The sequence below is a fragment of the Mauremys reevesii genome, linkage group 1 (assembly GCF_016161935.1).
Source record: "Mauremys reevesii isolate NIE-2019 linkage group 1, ASM1616193v1, whole genome shotgun sequence".
NCBI classification, from domain to species: Eukaryota; Metazoa; Chordata; order Testudines; family Geoemydidae; genus Mauremys; species Mauremys reevesii.
The window spans coordinates 281,137,661-281,156,267 of record NC_052623.1 but is presented as its reverse complement, the minus strand read 5'-3'; the positions used below and the strand labels follow the sequence as shown (position 1 = coordinate 281,156,267).

Genomic DNA, 18,607 nt, shown 5'->3' with positions numbered 1-18,607 from the left:
GAAGGGATTGACACTGACTTATACTTACTGTCTGTGACATCTGATACATTTCATTTTCATGTTCACAAAATTCATAAATACATTTCAAATGATTACTCAACAGTTCATTATAGCAGACATGCTTCACCTGGCAGTTCTCAGTGCACAAGGCCTGGACAAAATGGTAAACACAAGTGCTAATGGATATAATTGGATGATATGTTTGAAAACATTTTGAAACTACAAAGTACAGAAAACAGTTTATTTAACCTTACAATAAAATCAGCAAAATATAATACCTTAGAATTTTCTGTTTTAACCTGAACTTCCTTTTCAAGTTTATAAAAGACTGCAACATATTTGACAATGATATGGACACAACAGAGCTATTTGCTATGTTTTATTTTCTACAGTCTGGTTAAACGTAGCATGCAAGTAATTGAATAAAAATACTTGTATATATGATTTACTGTGAAATAACAATTCTACTGGTAGCGGACAAAAACCTCTCAATGAAAGTATATAGGTAAGTGACAGAAACAACAACAAACAATTTAAAAATCCTGAAAAATGTTCTTGTTTCTTCATAATCATTCATGTCTCATTAATGTCATATTCAAATGGGCTCTGAAAATATATTTTCATACACATTTTATCATATTAATATTGCTAAATTGTATTATGTTGTTCTTTTGCAATTTCTAAACATATATCAAAGGCGTGAATAATTTAGAATATTAAAGTTGACCAGGGTGAATAGTGTACATACACAGTTCAGCCCTAAATTACCATTCAGTACTCTACCAAAAACAAACCTGACTTCCATGAGAACCTGAGCAAAACTGCATACACCAATGTTTGTGTGCATGTGTGTGAATGCACATAGATTTCTACAATCGTGATCATATTCCTCCAACTTGGAAGCCAGATTTGGATGGGGGGGGGGGGCTGAAAAGGGTCTTTTTGTGTTTCCAGAAACAAACAATTGAAACTATTTGTAAAACTATGCACAAACATGTTTTGTTAGGCTCACCAGGTTCATGCTAAATATTAACAAACAGAATAGATAATATGCAAATTGACTTTTGTTAAGACATCCTAATTTTAAAGAGTTATGCTGGTGTAAATCTGCAGTATAGTTATGACCGTTATAAGGAAATCGGAGGCACTTCACTCCAGTGAGATATCAGCAGCTACACGGAGACAGTTGTACATTTCCTGTGGCAGGTCAGATCGAGTGAGATTATTTCCATCCAAACGCAAATGTTTGACCCTGGAATAGGTTAGTGGTCCAACAACCTTACAAAAGCTGCTCAGTGGGAACTCTGAAACACAAAATAATGATGATAATTAATCATAATAATAGTCTACTTGACACAATTGTCTGAAACTCTGACTAATGCCAGGAGATATCTGTGGCCTTGAACACAATGGGCTATATATTTAGCTGAAGTAAAGTGATAGCTCCCTTGCCTTCAGTGGAGCTCCATGGATTTACATTAGATGAGGAGCTCACACTTAATTGCTGAGTTTTCAAAGGAGCTCAGAGCTAGATTTTTCTAGTACTCAGCATCTGTGATTGGTACCAGATTTTAAAAAGAGTCCAGCTCCCATTTAGACACTTAAATAAATGGCCAGATTTTCAAAAGAGCTCAGCACCCAGTTGGCAGGCATGTTGGGACGAAGGCATGGCCATACTGAATAAATTGTGAGAGAGGTATAAAGCAAATCCTGCATGGCATACATATGAAGAGAGACAGAAATGTGCAGGTGAAAACAGACTAGGGGTATGCTGGCAGATGGATGCAGGCCAATGGGCCTCTGTGTTAGATATTATCTTTTAAATATCTTATTTTTTATTTAGTATATCTCAATGTGAAATTCATTTCTTTTGAAAATTCCACCCTAACCCTCATTTCAGGCTGACTAACGCTGTCTTCCCTTAAGTTACCTAGGAAAATTGCTGCACCTTGTAGATAAAAAAAAACTTTTTCCTGACGGAGTATTAAAGAGGACAGAAAAAGATCTGAAAACTGTGGTAGGTGATATCCCCATTTGGACTTCATGGGGACTCCTTGTGCATGCTTATTAGAATCTTCCATTGTCATTGGCAAAATATGGCCCCTATGAACCAAACATATAAGTACTGCACCTACATGATTTAGGAGTCTCTTCAAAACATGGAAACTTGGGTTATTTCTAAGGAATGGAGACATAAAATTGGAGAGTAGGTGAAGCTTTGTGGGGGATTCACAAAATAAAGGGTTTTTTTGTTTGTTTTTTGTTTTGTTTTTAAATTACTTTAGAAAGTGGGGCCTATCTCAGCAGTTCCGTTTCATTCTGCCTTACTCTGACACTGGCAATTTCCCTGTTGTTATATATTGTATGGCCTTCTCTTTGAAATGGGAGAGATAATAGATATTCTTATGTGACTAAAGGTGCTCCATATTGGATTGTAGAGTAATATATAAGCCATAGTGGAAAAAAGTAGAAAGTAGGTCAGATTTTGAAGGATGAATATCAGAAAACAATTCAAGTATGTAGGGACATAATTAGAAAGGCCAACCACAAAGTGAGATTAAACTAGCTAGAAACATAAAAGATAACACGAAAACATTCTACAAGTTCATTAGAAGCAAGAGGAAGACCAAGGACAGGGTAGGCCCATTATTCAATGAGGAAGGAAAGACAATAACAGAAAATCTGGAAATGGGGGAAGTGCTAATTGCCTTTTTTATTTCAGTTTTTACTAAAAAGCTTAGTAGCAATCGGAATTCTAACATAGTGAATACCAGTGAAAATGAGGTAGCATCTTAAGCTAAAATAGGGAAAGAACAAGTTAAAAATTACTTAGACAAGTTCGATGTCTTCAAGTCACCAGGGCCTGATGAAATGCATCCTAGAATACTCAAGGAGCTAACAGAGGAGATAATTGAGCCATTAGTGATTATCTTTGAAAACTCAAGGCAGATGGGACAGATTCCAGAGGACTGGAAGAGGGCAAATGTAGTGCCCATCTATAAAAAGGGAAATAAGGACAGCCCAGGGAATTACAGATCAGTCAGCTTAACTTCAGTACTCAAAAGATAATGGAAGAAATAATCAAGCAATCAATTTGTCAACACCTAGAAGATCATAAGTAATAGTCAACAGGAATTTGTCAAGAACAAATCATATGAAACCAACCTAATAGCTTTCTTTGACTGGGTAATAAGCCTTGTGGATAGGGAGGAAGTGGTAGATGTGGCAGATCTTGACTTTAGTAGGGCTTTTGATACTGTCTCACATGACCTTCTCATAAACAAACTAGGAAAATACAACCTATATGGAGCTACTATAAGGTGGGTGTATAACTGGTTGGAGAGTAGTTATCAGTGATTCATGGTCAAGCTTGAAGGGCATATTGAGTGGGTTCCAGCAGGGTTCAGTCCTGGATCTGGTTCTGTTCAATATCTTCATTAGTGATTTAGATAATGGCATAGAGAGTACACTTGTAAAGTTTGCAGATGATACCAAGCTGGGAGTGGTTGCAAGTGCTTTGGAGGATGAGATTAAAATTCAAAATGATCTGGACAAACTGGAGAAATGGTTTGAAGTAAATAGGATCAAATTTAACAAGGACAAATGCAAAGTACTACCATAGGAAGAAACAATCAATTGTACACCTACAAAATGGGAAATGACTGCTTAGGAAGGAGTACCGCAGAAAGAGATCTGTGGGTCATAGTAGATCACAAGCTAAATATGAATCAACAGTGTAACACTGTTGCAAAAAGCAAACATCATTCTGGGATGTATCAGTAGGAGTGTTGTAAGCAAGACACAAGAAGTAATTCTTCCACTCTACTCCATGTTGATAAGGCCTCAACTGGAGTAATGTGTCCAGTTCTGGGCGCCACATTTCAGAAAAGATGTGGAAAAATTGGAGAAGGTCCAGAGGAGAGCAACAAAAATGATTAAAAATCTAAAAAACATACATGACCTCTGAGGAGAGATTTTAAAAATTGGGTTTGTTTAATCTGGAGAAGAAAAGTCTGAGGTGGTGATATAACATTTTTCAAATACATAAAGGGTTGTTACAAGGAGGATGGTGAAAAAATGTCCTTAACCTCCGAGGATAGGACAAGCAACAATGGGCTTAAATTGCAGCAAAGGTTTAGGTTGGACATTAGAAAAAAAAATCTTAACCATCAGGGTAGTTAAGCACTAGATTGCCTAGGGACATTATAGAATCTGTGTCATTGGAGATTTTTAAGAACAAGTTAGATGAACACCTGTCAAGATTGGTCCAGTTATTACTTAGTCCTGCCTTGAGTGCAGAGGACTGGACTGCCCTATTGAGGTCCCTTCCAGTGCTATGCTTCTGTGATTTTACAGGCTGATTCTGATATTCTTCCAGATATGAGATACTAACTGACGTTAATAGGCCTATTTGCATAAGTAAGAATAATTTGCATGAATGATGTTTGTAGGATTGGGTCTATGAAGATTATTTAGTGTCAAATTTAGTAACAAACTATGGAAACAATAGGTATCACTTTGATTTTTCATGCTGCTGTGACTGCAGTTAAATACATGTCAGGACTCCAATGGGGCAATCAAAACCATCGGGCAAATCCAGCCACTTCCTCCATAGCTAAGGAGGAATCTTTGGCTGTGGAATCAGTGCAGTTCATTGTGCACAGAAAGGCTTGGATGTGTTATGTTATGCAGGGAGTTTACCCCACTTCCTACCCAAAAGGAGTCAGGGACCAGGAAAGGACCCTCAATCTATTCCAGCCAGGCAGCAATCCAAGGTCTTTTCATCGCTTGTGTGGGAAGATTCCTCCCTGCATCTGTCCAGAACCTTTCCTAGTTACTGTATTTGCTCCTATTAGTAAAATACACAAAACTGCTCAAGAGTTCTTATTCATTCACTTAGTCTAAAGTTTTTACGATATATTCCAATGATTAGTTCTGTTAAACTGCAGACAATTTGGCTGTAATTTGTAAACTGAACAGATAAACACATACTAGAATTTAAAGGCTAATCTTTCCATTTTTTTTCTTGCTTAGGAAAGCAAAATTAATGGCAGTCAATGATTTTAAGGGTCACATTTTAAAGAAATGGCTCTTAGATTTGAACATAGAATTTTCAGCATTATCATTTGTGAGCACAAAGACTGCCACTTGGTTGTAATATAAGATTTGCATGTATTAATGCATAGATATTTAACTACCCAATTGCATATCCAAATTCCATGTGTGCTGTAAACTGTATCATATGTACATGTATTATTTGCATGTGTGCATACAAAATGGTGTACATATTATTGGGATAAGATTGAGACCACTTTGAAAATTGGGGCCCGAGCCAGTCCTCACTGAGGTCAAAGGAAAGGCTCGTGTTGACTTCCATCAAGCTCCTGGTCCACAGCTTCTACATTTTTAGATGTCATATACAGAACATATAAATGTCAAATTGTGAGAGGCTTTTTTAGTGTGTTCACTTTTCTGTTGTAGTTATATGACTGAAGGTTTTCTGAATGCACCTGCCACCCTTATTTATGAAACATCTATAAACAGTTAGTCACTCTTTAGTATAAGACCACTCTAATGTAGTCATGTGCATTAGCACCTGAATTCCAATATTATAGAGACTAATATTGCAAACACTTCTCCAATAATGTTCTGATCTGGTTTGTTTCTGGAAATCCTCAAAATGTTCTGAAGTTGCCCAGACAAACATCAAAACATTTGTATATTGTAACTACTGGAAAAAGTTGTGACTGTTAAATGAGCATAGCTCTCCTGGACTTTCTTGGGTCCCTGTGCATGGAGATGTGCCTGGAATTTTGCCAGTAAGGTGAAATTTACTGAAGCCCTACATAGAGATAGTGACTAGGACAGGTTGGACATTTTCCATCAAAACTGTGTGTTGACAGAAAGTTGGGTTTTCAACTAAATCAAATTATTCACAGACGTGTCTGTTTTCCATGGAAAAAATAGCTATTTCATCCAAATACCAATTGCACAAAAAACAATTTTTTTTCAGTTTTTGTCTGAAAGCCAAAATATTTTGATTTGAAATGGCACTGCAGTGCCTGATGGAGGTTGTATTTCAGGTGACATATGCTCCCAGTCTCCTCTATGGACTGGGCTCTCTGGGCCAAACTACATCTCTCATCATACACCATGACCAGGTACTTCTATGTCACATCCCCTGCACTCACCAGCCTATAATGGGGAATGGGAGTATAAAAAACTATTTTCTGACCCGTTTTGGCTGGCCAAGTTGCCAGGCAGGATTGCTTCTGTATTCCATTGAAATGGTGTCTGAACCAATCTTGCATAGGCCTCTGTGCAAAATCATTTTGGGGGCAGGCCTGGAATGGACCAAGGGAAGACCAGTGTTTACACAAAATGAAGTGGCCCCAGAACTCACTCCATGCAGAACCAGCACAAAAGGGCTGTGCTTATTAATTCAGCCCATAGGATTAAAGGACTGGTGCAGAGGTTGATTTTCCTGCACTGCACCCACATACAGTCTGGTCACTAGGGCTTTAGTTAATCTCAGTGTTTTTCAAATGAAAAATGACATATGGAAATGTTGTCTGTGGGCTAAATTATTGTACCACTGAACTGCTTTGGCTGCTGCACAGATGGAGTCTCAAAGACACTTTTGCTAGATACTCAAGGTTACCTTTGGCATATGAGAATCCACAGTGATTTGGGTCCAGCATTTTCAGCTCTTCATCACCACCCTTTGTAGCCCCCAAGTAAAGGGAGGTATACTGGGGGCCCGGCTAGTGAAAAAGAGGCTGAAAAGATCTTGATCTCAGGGCTGATGTTGATCTCAGGGCTGCTCTACCATGTGTCAGGGGCTGGAATGGCCCCGACCAGCTGTAACACGGGAGAGTTGGGAGGGGCCATAAAGGTGAAAAAGTCATGTCTGCCCACTTCTTGCTTTCCAAGGTATTGCACCAAGTGGAATTGGGCTGGAGCCAAGGATCTAGCCCTATGACTGTACTTAACTTGATTTAATTGATTTATTGTATTTTGTTTACTTAATACATTTTTATTTGGAAAAAAAAAATTTTTCTGCATTAACACAAAGAAATGTGAAATGCACCCAGGTTGTTTCTACCCAAACTGCAGCTCCAGTGACTAACTCAAAAACCCGATGTCATAGCAAAGTCTGGGCACAAACTGTGACCTAGGTTAAATAGGAAAATCCACACTGGAGCAACGTTGCTAAAAATAGGATATTTAAACTAAGAAGGCTCAATCCTCAGCTGCACTGAGTTTAAGAACTCGAGGGGACAAAGGTGCCTATAAGCCTCCAATGATCCTATGTTAGCTAGGAGACCTAGCTATTAACTTACAGCAGCTAAAATAGCCATGTAGAGCTTTTTCCATTATCCTGGGATCAGTGGAATTCATTGCACTCAATTGTCATCCCAGAGTGCCTCACTCCTGGCCTACAGGTGGCCCCAGCATGCTCCATGCAGTGGGGTGGGGACAGGATTAGCTACTCTGTTTTGATACCAATTTAGGATTCCCTCATACCAGGCCAATTCTTATATGCTTTGAGGCCATTTTCTGCAGCAGGCAGTACAATGTGACCTAAGGAAGGTCTGAAGACGCTAATGTTGAGAAATGTTTTGTTTTCTTTCTAGTAATGTAGCAAGAATTTGCATTCAAAATTATTCTCTCTTACACACACTCTCTCTCTCTAGCAGCTCACTTGCCATGTCTAATCATAGAATCATAGAATCTCAGGGTTGGAAGGGACCTCAGCAGGTCATCTAGTCCAACCCCCTGCTCAAAGCAGGACCAAACCCAACTAAATCATCCCAATAAAATCATAGAATCTCAGGGTTGGAAGGGACCTCAGGAGGTCATTGGTATCAAATCACAATCATTTAGTGGAAATTATTATTCAGTGTTTAGAAGGTAAAAAAGCACGGTTTAATTGTTACGTATCATTAGTATTATTTTTACTCTGTCACATCCGGTATTATGGTTTCACGTTAGGGCTAGGGCCAATTGCATGGAACAGATGAACTCTGAGACAAAGCGACATGCAATACAAACATTGTCTGATAATTGCTAAATATGACTCAGAAAATGAAGGACACAAGAAAGAGTGCCTTAACATAAATAGTTTTATGTTGGGTGTCAATATAAGTGACATTTTAAAAAAACGTAAGTATAGTTTGAAATGCAGTCCATCAGTTTTTAAATATTGTTCTTTTCTATCTAAAACTTTTGGGGTAGATCATCAATAGCCCTTTACCCCCTGTGCAAGGCTCTCTGACACTATCTACCTGTATCATGGGCTGCAGGGTAGAAGGGAAGCTGACTCTGAAAGGTCCATTTTACCAAGGTGAATACACAACTCTCATTGTCTTCAGTGGGAGCTCTGAGTGCTCAGCATTCCTGAAAATCGGGCCCCTTTGATTTGGATACCCAAACACTGTAGGCCCAACTTTCTGAAGAGCTGAACATTTTCAGCTCTTGGTTAGGCTGGGAGAGTGGTGGTGGTGGTGGTGGGGGGAACTCATCCAAATACCATCCTCTTGTGACACCAAAATGAAATCTCACTCACAGTAAATGAGTTCTTTCTTTCTTTCCCAGTTAAGAAAGACCCAAGCTCAAGGAACCTAGCAGACTCCAAGGACATACTGACGCTCCAGTGAGGGGATCCAAGCTCTAGGAACACACTGAAGCTCAGGCAGCACAATCCAATATGAGTGGTGTCTATTTGAGTGACTCAAATGGATTGAGACTATTTTGTAGGTGGCCCCCAGGAGAGTATCATCACCTTCCCCGCTTCCCCATCTGACCCCTTCTTACAGTGCTTAAAATGACTGCTGGCATGATACATTAATTTCAGCTCAGTTCAAAACAAGGTTAACCTCCCCTACATCCCCCACCACCCTCCAAAAAATTGGGTTTCAAAATGGAAAAATACAAAACTGATAAGTAAAAGCTGGTAAGTAAAAGCTGGTAAACATGGGGAGAGAACATGCCCCGCTTTGATAGAAGTGTCACTATCTATGGATCTCTTGTGGCCTAGGCAGGGAGTGGCATTAATTGTATTATTCATTACATTAAAATATGCAAATATGACTCACTGTTAATGTGGTTGACTTGGAGGTAGAAGTTTTCTAGGTTCTCATTGACTGTTGGAATGCTCTTCAGCAAGTTAAAGGAGAGATCCAACTCAACTAGGGAGGAGATATTGAAAACATTGCCTGGTATTCCACCATCTGTTAACCGATTGTGAGACAGATGTAAATATTGCAGGGCCTTAAGACCTTGGAAGTACTCATCAGGAATGTTGGTGATCTGGTTGTTGTTAAAATACAGCATGAGTAAAGCAGGAGGCAGTCCTTTTGGTAGCTTTGTAAGTTGATTGAAGCTCAAGTCAAGATATAAAAGTGACTTCAGGCCTTTCAAAGCCCCGGAAACAGTGTCTGTTCTCAGCTGGTTATTCTGTAGGTGAAGGACAGTCAGGTTCACCAGCCCCTCCAGTACATTGGCGGTGACTTTTGTGATCTTGTTGTGACTAAGTTGCAGGTCATCCATGGTATTGGCAAGTGGTCCAACAGCTTCAGTCAAATTGTTATAATTTATATGCAATTTCTTTAAACTCTTTAGTTTGGAGAAGACTCTTCCCTTAATTTTTGAATTTTCCAAATGGTTGTGATCTAAGATCAGCCACTCCAGGTCTGTTACATTTTCAAATGCATTTTCTTCAATGCCCTCAATCATATTGTTTCGGAGATAAAGGTATTTTATTCCAGCAGGTACAATTGGGATGCTTTTCAATTTGAGGTCATCACAATACATTGCAGATGGATAGGTTTCAGGACAATTACATTCTGGGGCACAGACTGCTGTAGATGGCCCCATCATTGAATGAACATAAGGGTAATCTGGGTCTGGAAAATATCCCATATCATAGTCGTATTGGCAGAAAATGCCGCTGATCAATACCAGTAAGAAAGGTAGAGAGCTTAGATGCATCTTTGAAATGTGTCTTGTCCCTATATGGGGTGGGGGGGGGAGGGAAACAGTTATAATTTTGTATTTATTTTCCTCGATATTACTTTTAATTTTACCATACAAAATTATGCATAAAAACTGAAAAGGAAGATTGAGTTAATTAAAGTTTATTTATAAATGTGCCAATTAGGTTTGTGACTAGGAAACTTGTATGCAAATCCACATCATATCTGGAAGGCCTAGGAGAAGAGCTGGCTCTGAAAATCTCTCTCTCTCTAATATTTACATAGACTGAATAAATTGGTCATATACTTATGTAAATGACCTTGCAGATTCCCACAGTAAAACTTATTTTAAGTAGCCATTCAAGGGGCCAATAAGCCACTTGCTTAACACAGGTGGTCTTCTAATCCAGGTGAAGCAAAATTGTTCTCAATGCACTTGGGATGTGGTCTTGAGACATAAAACTGCTTAATAAGGGTGGTCTCTTGTAACTTTTAACTGGTTAGTGTTTTAAAATATTTATATAAGCATGTATATACACATACAGTCCCACTACCAATTCACACAGTGGGTCAGACCCACATCTGGTGTAAATCAGTATAGCACCCCTGAAGTCAGCAAACCTAGGCTGAGTCACACCAGCTGAAGACCCAGCCCAGTATGTTTTAACTACAGTTCAGAATGTGATGAAAAGCAATAAAAAACAATTCAATTGTCCTCTTGTTCCCAAGCAATTTCAGAGAATATCCATATGCAACTTGGTATGCATAATAGCATCAGACATGGATCTAAGATCCATGGAAAACTCCAGCAGAATAAGATGTTATTTTTATTATTTATCTGGTGACAATATACTCTGAGCTACACAAACAATTGAGAACTCCTGTGGTGCTTGCAATTTAGTTAAGAACAGCATATATGCCTTAAGTTTGTTCCCTTGCTTTTTTTGGCTCACTATAAGCCATGCTATATTCTAGAGGGCAAATAATCCTTGAATTAAAATATCTCCAAGCAGGTCCTGTTAATCTACCCTCCAACACAATGTGAGAGTTTTTAAAGTGGTGTCATGGTATCTCCGATCAACGAATTTAAGTTTCTCTGCTCTGCCTTAGTATGCTAAGCTTTGATTGAGGAGATCTATTCAATATCTTTAATTAGGCACTTAGCCAATCAAATATTACCTAATTAGATAGAGTAGGGTAGACATGCCATTGGGGATGTGAGTTTCAAATGTGAGTTACAAGTATGGTTTTATTTGTTTGTTAGCCACTATTGTCTAAGAACATACTAAATCAAATGCAAAATATGGCACAAGTCCCCAGCCAGTGTAAATAGGCACAGCTTTACTGAAATCAATGGAACTTCACTGATTTACATCAGCTGAAAATCTGGCTTGTCCCCTCTGTGTAAACACATTCAAGATGGGAGGTCTTACTATTTCCCTACAAGCGTGAAAAGTCAGAGCTATGGCCAACAATCTGGACTGGCACTCTTTGGCCTTACAGTAATATTCTCTGACATGTTTGCATTGTTTTTGGCAAAAGTAAAGGCCTACTAATATAGGAGAATGAATAGTCTGCTTTAACTGTATATTTCATTGCTTTTCTGGTTTTAATTTGTACTTTTAATGGTTCTTAGTTGTTTTTTTCCCCTTAATTCCATATACAGGAGACTTGCTTCAAAGAATATTCAATAGGATGGAAAACACTAGAAATAATGTCAAGATTTAAACTAAATTTATATGGATTAATGTAATCAACAAATGTTAAAAATGAGGTGGCATATGATTCATTTGAATGTGTATTTATATCTGTATAGAATATAGCATGGTGCGTGTGTGTATGCACACACACACACACACACATATATATATATATATATATATATATACACACACACACATATATATATACATAAAGTATAAATACTTTACCACTATAAAGTAAATATTATGTAGAACAATTATCTTGCTTGTTGCCAGATTCTTAATAAGTGGATCTAAAAAAGTCTATCAAAAATGTAAAAAAAGTGCTCATTATATATACTCAAAATGTTACCCTGGACCATATGATTCTGAATGATTAGGTCAGAGTGTGTTCAGACATGCTAGTCTTGTGCTGGAAACATTTTTTGATGAAATTATTGTTTGTTGTTTTACAAGTTTCATTGTAAAATACCTGAGCACACAGTAGGGAAGGTGCACAGCAAATGCAGACAATGATAAATTGCATCACCACAAACTTCAAAAAACCTCACCAGAGTGGAATAGAGACAGTGGCAAAAACTCTTTAAAATATTTTGAAAATTGACTACATTCATTATATTGTTTAATTGTCATGAAAACAATAAATATCTTCAATATTAAAAATATTGTGATTCGGCAATATCAGTTTCACTCTGCTGGCTATGGTGTATAAAAGGAAATTAAAATATTTAATTGGGTATTCAACAAATTTAAATGACAACTTAATGAAAATTTCAAACTGTCTAGCATTTTACCTTTCATGAACAGCCAAACTAATTATTTAAGTGTTTCTATTCTGCATCCTCCTATTTAAATAGTACAATAATGATTTAACACATCAAGAGGACTGATAAGGCATTGTTACTAACAGACCACTGGAGGGCTAATTGAAATGAGTGGTATTTTTAAATTTTCCTTTTACTGTGTATGAAGTTTCCCTTCCCAAATATTGTACAAAAAGTTCACCACTAATGCATTCAATACGAGGTTATTGTAAGCAAACTGTGAAATTAAATACACTAAAACTGCTGATTTGTGTTCAATTTACAAATTGGCAAACTTGTTCTGACATTTTTCATGTCCCCATTACAGCTACATTTAAATAGCTGAACATTATAGTTAAAACATGCAACAGCACTTACCTTACTGCCTTGAAGCTGCTTTCTTTAATTCCCAGAGCAGATGCAATAGAGGACTGAATCGACCAATATATGCTGTAAACAGTGTCAGGAGGTAACTGGTTGCCAGATCCTCTGTGATACAAGAGCTAAAAAAAAACAAAACAAAAAACAACCACCTCCAAAAAAAACCAAACCAAAAAAACCCTAGTCACGCTGTTCTCTGAAGCTGCTATGTCATCATGATGATCTTGTGGTGTGGCATGTACAAATGCTGCTCTCTAATGAAGTGCAGGTGGATACTGTATACTGTACAAGGACAACCCATCTGCAGTCCTTATGGAATAGGGAAAAGATAAGTGTTTCACAAACCTGAGAAAGTTCAGACTCTGAACTACAGCCCTACTCAAGGAATTTTAGTATTCTAGAGGAAAAAATGCTTTAAATAAAATACAAATGACACACAGCCCTTTCCAGTTTCCCAGTTTATTTTATACCACTAGTCATGATCTAACAAATAACATTCAAACCTCAATGTAGTTTTATATATCTTAAGCCAAGTCATTCACTCATTTATGACTTGTTTTTCTTTCTATCACATTATTTCCATAATAATGTAATCAAAAATTTAACTGAGGAGAAGAATCAAAGATGAAAATACACTAAGATTTTTGTTAGAGTGCTATACTCTAAATCTTTCTCCAACACATTGTAAGCGAATATTGACTCCAATGCTTTTTTTTTTCCCATTATACATACAGTAATTTACTAGGTTTGGGAATTTTCTTTGGTGATCCAATTGATCTAATAGATGTATGTTTCATAATAAAAATGTCCCATAAAGACTTTTCTGCAGCTGTAAATTCACTTTAGACATTTGTTCCTTTTTAGTTCTCAAAACACTCTTCTACCCTTCAGAATCTGGAACCACTCAGCTATGCATTCTGTTTCTTATTTAATGGATGTCGTTCAAGAATGCATCCTAAAGCTTGGATGAGAATGTTGGTTTTAGTTGGACAATCCCAAAAGATAATATATTAAAGAAAATCATTGGCAGAACCATAACTGTTCATTCTGGGTCTTAATATTTCCATAAGAAAACTCCCAGATACCTAAATTGTGAGTGTCTTGATGTGTTTATGGGATGCAAACCCTTCTCAAAGAGTTGTGTGAGGGAGGGAGGGAAAAAAGCAAATATGTCTGTGGATAGTATAGACAAGGCATCTTGAAAGAGTCTGTGATAGAAGGTTTCGTGCTGGTCAGATATGAAGCAATAAATACATTTGAATTTTATCCCAGAAGAGGTGATTATGTTGCTTGCTATCATTTGTAAGGGATAAGTGATTTTGTTCAGAATTTTAATCTGCCGTTCACGGGCTGTCGTCAGTGTTCAGTCCAAAACTGGCCTACATGCCCATGCAGGGGAGTAAGGAAGCTACCCATATTACAGGTCGTAAAACAGGGTCAGGGCAGGGGTGGGTTGAGTTTAACACTTTTGGAGCCATTACTCTCCATTTTATACAAGAAGTGGATGGGGCCTTGGCTCTTTCCCAGCCATGCTCACCTGCATGTCTGAGCCTCTATGGTAGTGAAAGTAATTTGTACCAGGAAAAGGGCTGGCACAGGAAAGCAGGAACTGATTGCAAGTCTCTGAGCCACAACTGAGTCCCTGCTTTTGCTCCTGGGACAATATAACTGTGTAGTTAAGCTGACCAAAGAATTTTTCCATCAACCTAGTTACTGCCTCTTTAGGTGGTGCATTTATTACAGTGACAGAAAACCCCCTTCCATCACTGTAGCAAGAGTCTACACTTCAGTGCTATGGCTGCATAGCAGCAGTGCCACAGCTGTGCTGCTGTAGCAATTGTAATGTAGACATACCCTTAGACCAGGGGTAGGAAAACTATGGCCCGCACGCTGTTTTAAGCTGGCCTGCGCTCCAGCTGGTGCACTGGGTCAGGGCTGCACCACGCAGCTCAGCCCTGCTCTGGCCGGGGTGCAAGGTTGGGGCCGCACCACATGGCTCAGCCCCGCTCCAGCGCTTCAGATGGGGCGCAGGGTTGGGGCTGTACCATGTGGCTCTCGGAAACCGCAGCATGACCCTTCTCTGGCTCCTATGCACTCCAATGGGAGCTGCAGGGGTGGTGCCTGCAGATGGGACAGCGTGCAGAGCTGCCTGGCTGTGCCTCTGTGTAGAAGCCAGAGAAGGGAAATGCCACTGCTTCCGGGAGCCACTTGAGGCAAGCACCACTCAGAGCCTGTAGCTCCTGAGCCTCTCCCCACACCCCAACCCCCTGCCCCAGCCCCAATCCCCCTCCCGCTCTCGAAACCCCTTGATCCCAGCCCAGAGAACCATCCTGCACCCCAAACCCCTCATCCCCAGCCCCACTCCAGAGCCCAAACCCTCATCTGGAACCTGCACCCCTTCCCGCACCCTTACCCAAGCCCTGATCCCCCTCCCTCTATCCGAACCCCTCGGTTCCAGCCCAGAGCATCCTCCTACACTCCAAACTCCTCATTCCTATTTCCAGCTCCATCCCAGAGCCGCACCCCCCCTGCACCTCAACCCCAATTTTGTGACCATTCTTGGCCCACCATACAATTTCCATTCCCCGATGTGGCCCTTGGGCCAAAAAGTTTGCCCACCCCTGACTTAGACTGTGAACTTTTTGAGGCAAAATTTTAGTTCATGAGAACAATGGGTAAAATACTTTTTGTCTAATCTACTTTGTCCTTAACATTGTAAGTATGTACACATTTTCACTTCACTTTCTCTAACAAAGGCTCCCTCCCTGTCATGCCTTGTCTTTCTGATTGAGGATGGCTTCTGGGAATCCCATGGAGCGTCTCAATGAAATCTGAGAAATGAAGTCAGGGGAGCTCTCTTCATCTTCCATTTTGTCTGTTTCCTTTTCATATTTTCCTTCATCACACCTCCTTCCATACTGCCCCAGTGTATACTGTCATTTGTGTCTTGTAAAAATAAGAGCATATTATCAGCACTCAGTAACAATCATTTCTGCACTGGCAAAAGGAATCACTGTGGCATTCCCATTAAGGAGCAGCATAAGGCGTTCTCATAAGTAGGGCTCAGTGTCTGCCACAAAGGTCGTGGACTTTCTGGGACCTCCATGACTTCTGCAGGGGCCAGTGCTTAGGTGACCCCGGGGCAGCCACAGCAGCCCCTGCTCCTGCAGCCCCGGGCCGCAGTCCGCAGCTGGCTGGCGGAGCAGTGTCTGCAGGCAGTGGTCCCTGGTCAGCTGGCCAGAGCAGCTGTGATCTGCTGGCCCAGGCAGCTGGTGCTGCTGGCCCTGGGCACCAACCCCCCAGCAGCTCCCCCTCCCCCAGAGACCCTGCCAACCACACACACACACCCAATTTAATCACAGGTATTTTAAATATAAATCAAGGACAGGTCACGGGCCATGAATTTTTGTTTATTACCCGTGACCTGTCCATGACTTTTACTAAAAACACCCGTGACTAAAACGTAGCCTTAGTCATAAAAATTGAACACAGTATCTCTTCTGAGACTTTTGCTTTTGCTCTTGCCCAGTTAGAGAGATTAGAACTAGGAACAGAACTCACGTGCTTTAGTTAAAAGTGTGGAGCTCTACATACAAGCGCAATGGAAACTTTGGTATTGCTACCTAAAATGTGTGGATTGAGTCTGCATTTTTCACGCATCTTGAATTAAATACTGTGGGCCAAGTTTCTGTGTTTTGCTATGCAGATGCAACTTCCATTGAATGTTGCTTGATTTGATTGCTCTGCTACTTTTGCTGAAGCAGAGAGAAATGAAATCTCCATTAAAATCCACTGGCAATGTCACAGGCATAGGCAACTTAATCTAAGTGGGTTTGTAGTGCGTGTTGTAAGTTACTGAAAAGGCATGAGGTTTTCTTAGCTGCCAATATATGGAGAATGAAGAAAAATAAGGCATTAGCTCCAGCCTTCAATAATAATTGAATGTTTTTTTTTCCTTTAGCCCTGCAACATTTTAAAAATATTAGTTAATGCTGACTCATATCAAATCAGTTCCACTAAAAACAACTCAGCTCCAGATCCTTGGTGGTGCAGGCACTCATTATTTTTCAACTGAAAGCTTTCATCCTGTCCTTTTGCTTGTCCAATATTTACCCTGCACTTACATTCAAATGGAAAATATTGGGATGCATATTATGAGCATTACAAGGTTTGTGGTAATCCAAATTTTTTCCCCCTTTCGTCTAAAAAGGAACTAGCAGCTTTGGAGTTTTACAAAAATGGTAGTACTGGTGGTGCACCCTATTAACAGACCACAAGATGTTTTTTATTTGAGTCTGAATCTTTGTTTCTGAGGTTCGGAAAAATGAATCACTGCTTTGTGTTGCTTCATACTTGACAGTATTTAGAAGTTGGTAACATTTACTTCTTCCAGTGAAAGGGAGACAAAGTAGGATCTCCCCATTATCTGAGTCTGCACATGCTGACTCTGCAAGAGGCATACTTTATAGTTCAACAATTCAAGAGCAATTCGAGGTCTGATTCTTCGTATTGAAAGCCTTAAATTATATAGGACCTATTGGCCTGAAGGGCTTCTGTGTCTCTATGGTCCATGGTGGTAGTAGGGTTGAAACTTCTGACCATCTATGTACAGTTTTGAAAGTCTGAGAAAGCAGGACCTTTACATATGAAAGGCAATTTAATGGTGAAGCTCAAGATTCCTTTTTTTCCTATTTATTTTCCTATGTCTTTTGTTGTATAACGGTGCGGGATGCTGTGTGTATCTGTGCCCACATTCTAATTTATATAGGTACATTCCTTAATTTGCCATAAATCATGTTCTTAGTTACCCTTTTCTAAGATGCTCCAAGTTCTTTGGTCATGGGTATTGAAAAATCTGAATTTATTATATAGATATTGACCAGAACTGATACCAATATAGCATCACCCATTGTCATGCTCCTAAGATGCAGCAAATAGAATACTCTCTTACCTGAAAACCATGGAAAACTAAGACAGGCTACGGGGAAGTGGTCCAGGGAAATGTAAAGCAGCAATTAGTAAAAGAACACAGCATGTGCTGCTATATTTAAAGGATCTGTGAGTTGGGACACAGAGCAGGAGGTGGGACCGGGTCCCTCCATCCAGCTGCTGGAAGAAGTGGCTATGCCCTAAGGAAAGGAATTAGAACTGTCACACTCTAAGGGAGAGGGCCGCACTGGGACTGACTCAGCAGTGAGTTGTGGTCAGCAAACTGAATCCAAGAAGGGTGGCTTAGCAGGAAGGCTGGGGGGTCACTGAGGACTCAAGTAGAGGCAAGGAGTCACCAGGAAAGAAGCCCTCAGGGTGCTGGTCAATTCCAGAGTAGGAACCTTACCGGACCAAGCCAGGGTATTGTGATGGGCCCTGTTGGACTGTTAAAGGACTGAGCCCGGGGAGGGCTGTAGGACATTGGGAACATTTTGGATTGTGCACCCTGGAAGGGATTTGTTTGTTTCACATATGGACAGTGTGACTTGGCCAGAGGGCTGAGTCACCAAAGACCCGCCTGATAAACACAACGGCTGACAGGGGGCACCATGAGCTGAGGAAATCAAGAAAAGACAACAGATGCACCTGACCAGAAGAGGGCATTCAGGAGAGGTGGATGCCACTCTGTTACAGGGACACAAGAGGCACAGAGGTGAAGTGGCTTACCCAAAGTTACACAACAGGTTGGCAGAGCCAGAAATAGAACCCATAAGTGATATTCTGTGCTGCTCCTCTAAGAGGAGTATTTGTAACA

General features: G+C 39.9%; 1 protein-coding gene across 1 annotated transcript; it reads right to left on the bottom strand.

The window, feature by feature from the left end:
- Nucleotides 1–368: 368 nt before the first annotated feature.
- LUM (lumican) lies at nt 369–13,039 on the bottom strand. Its single transcript, XM_039520697.1, has 3 exons — nt 12,862–13,039; nt 9,099–10,013; nt 369–1,304 (listed from the first exon to the last, which is right to left on the bottom strand). Exons 2-3 carry the CDS (start codon nt 9,991–9,993, stop codon nt 1,150–1,152), a joined length of 1,050 nt encoding a protein of 349 aa, XP_039376631.1. The 5' UTR covers nt 9,994–10,013; nt 12,862–13,039; the 3' UTR covers nt 369–1,149.
- Between the last annotated feature and the right edge of the window lie 5,568 nt (nt 13,040–18,607).

Coding starts and splice junctions, on each gene's coding strand:
- LUM (XM_039520697.1), bottom strand. CDS start 9,993: ATGCATCTAAGCTCTCTACCTTTCTTACTGGTATTGATCAGCGGCATT. Junction 1,305..9,098: donor CCAAGTCAACCACATTAACA/GTGAGTCATATT, acceptor TTTGTGTTTCAG/AGTTCCCACTGAGCAGCTTT.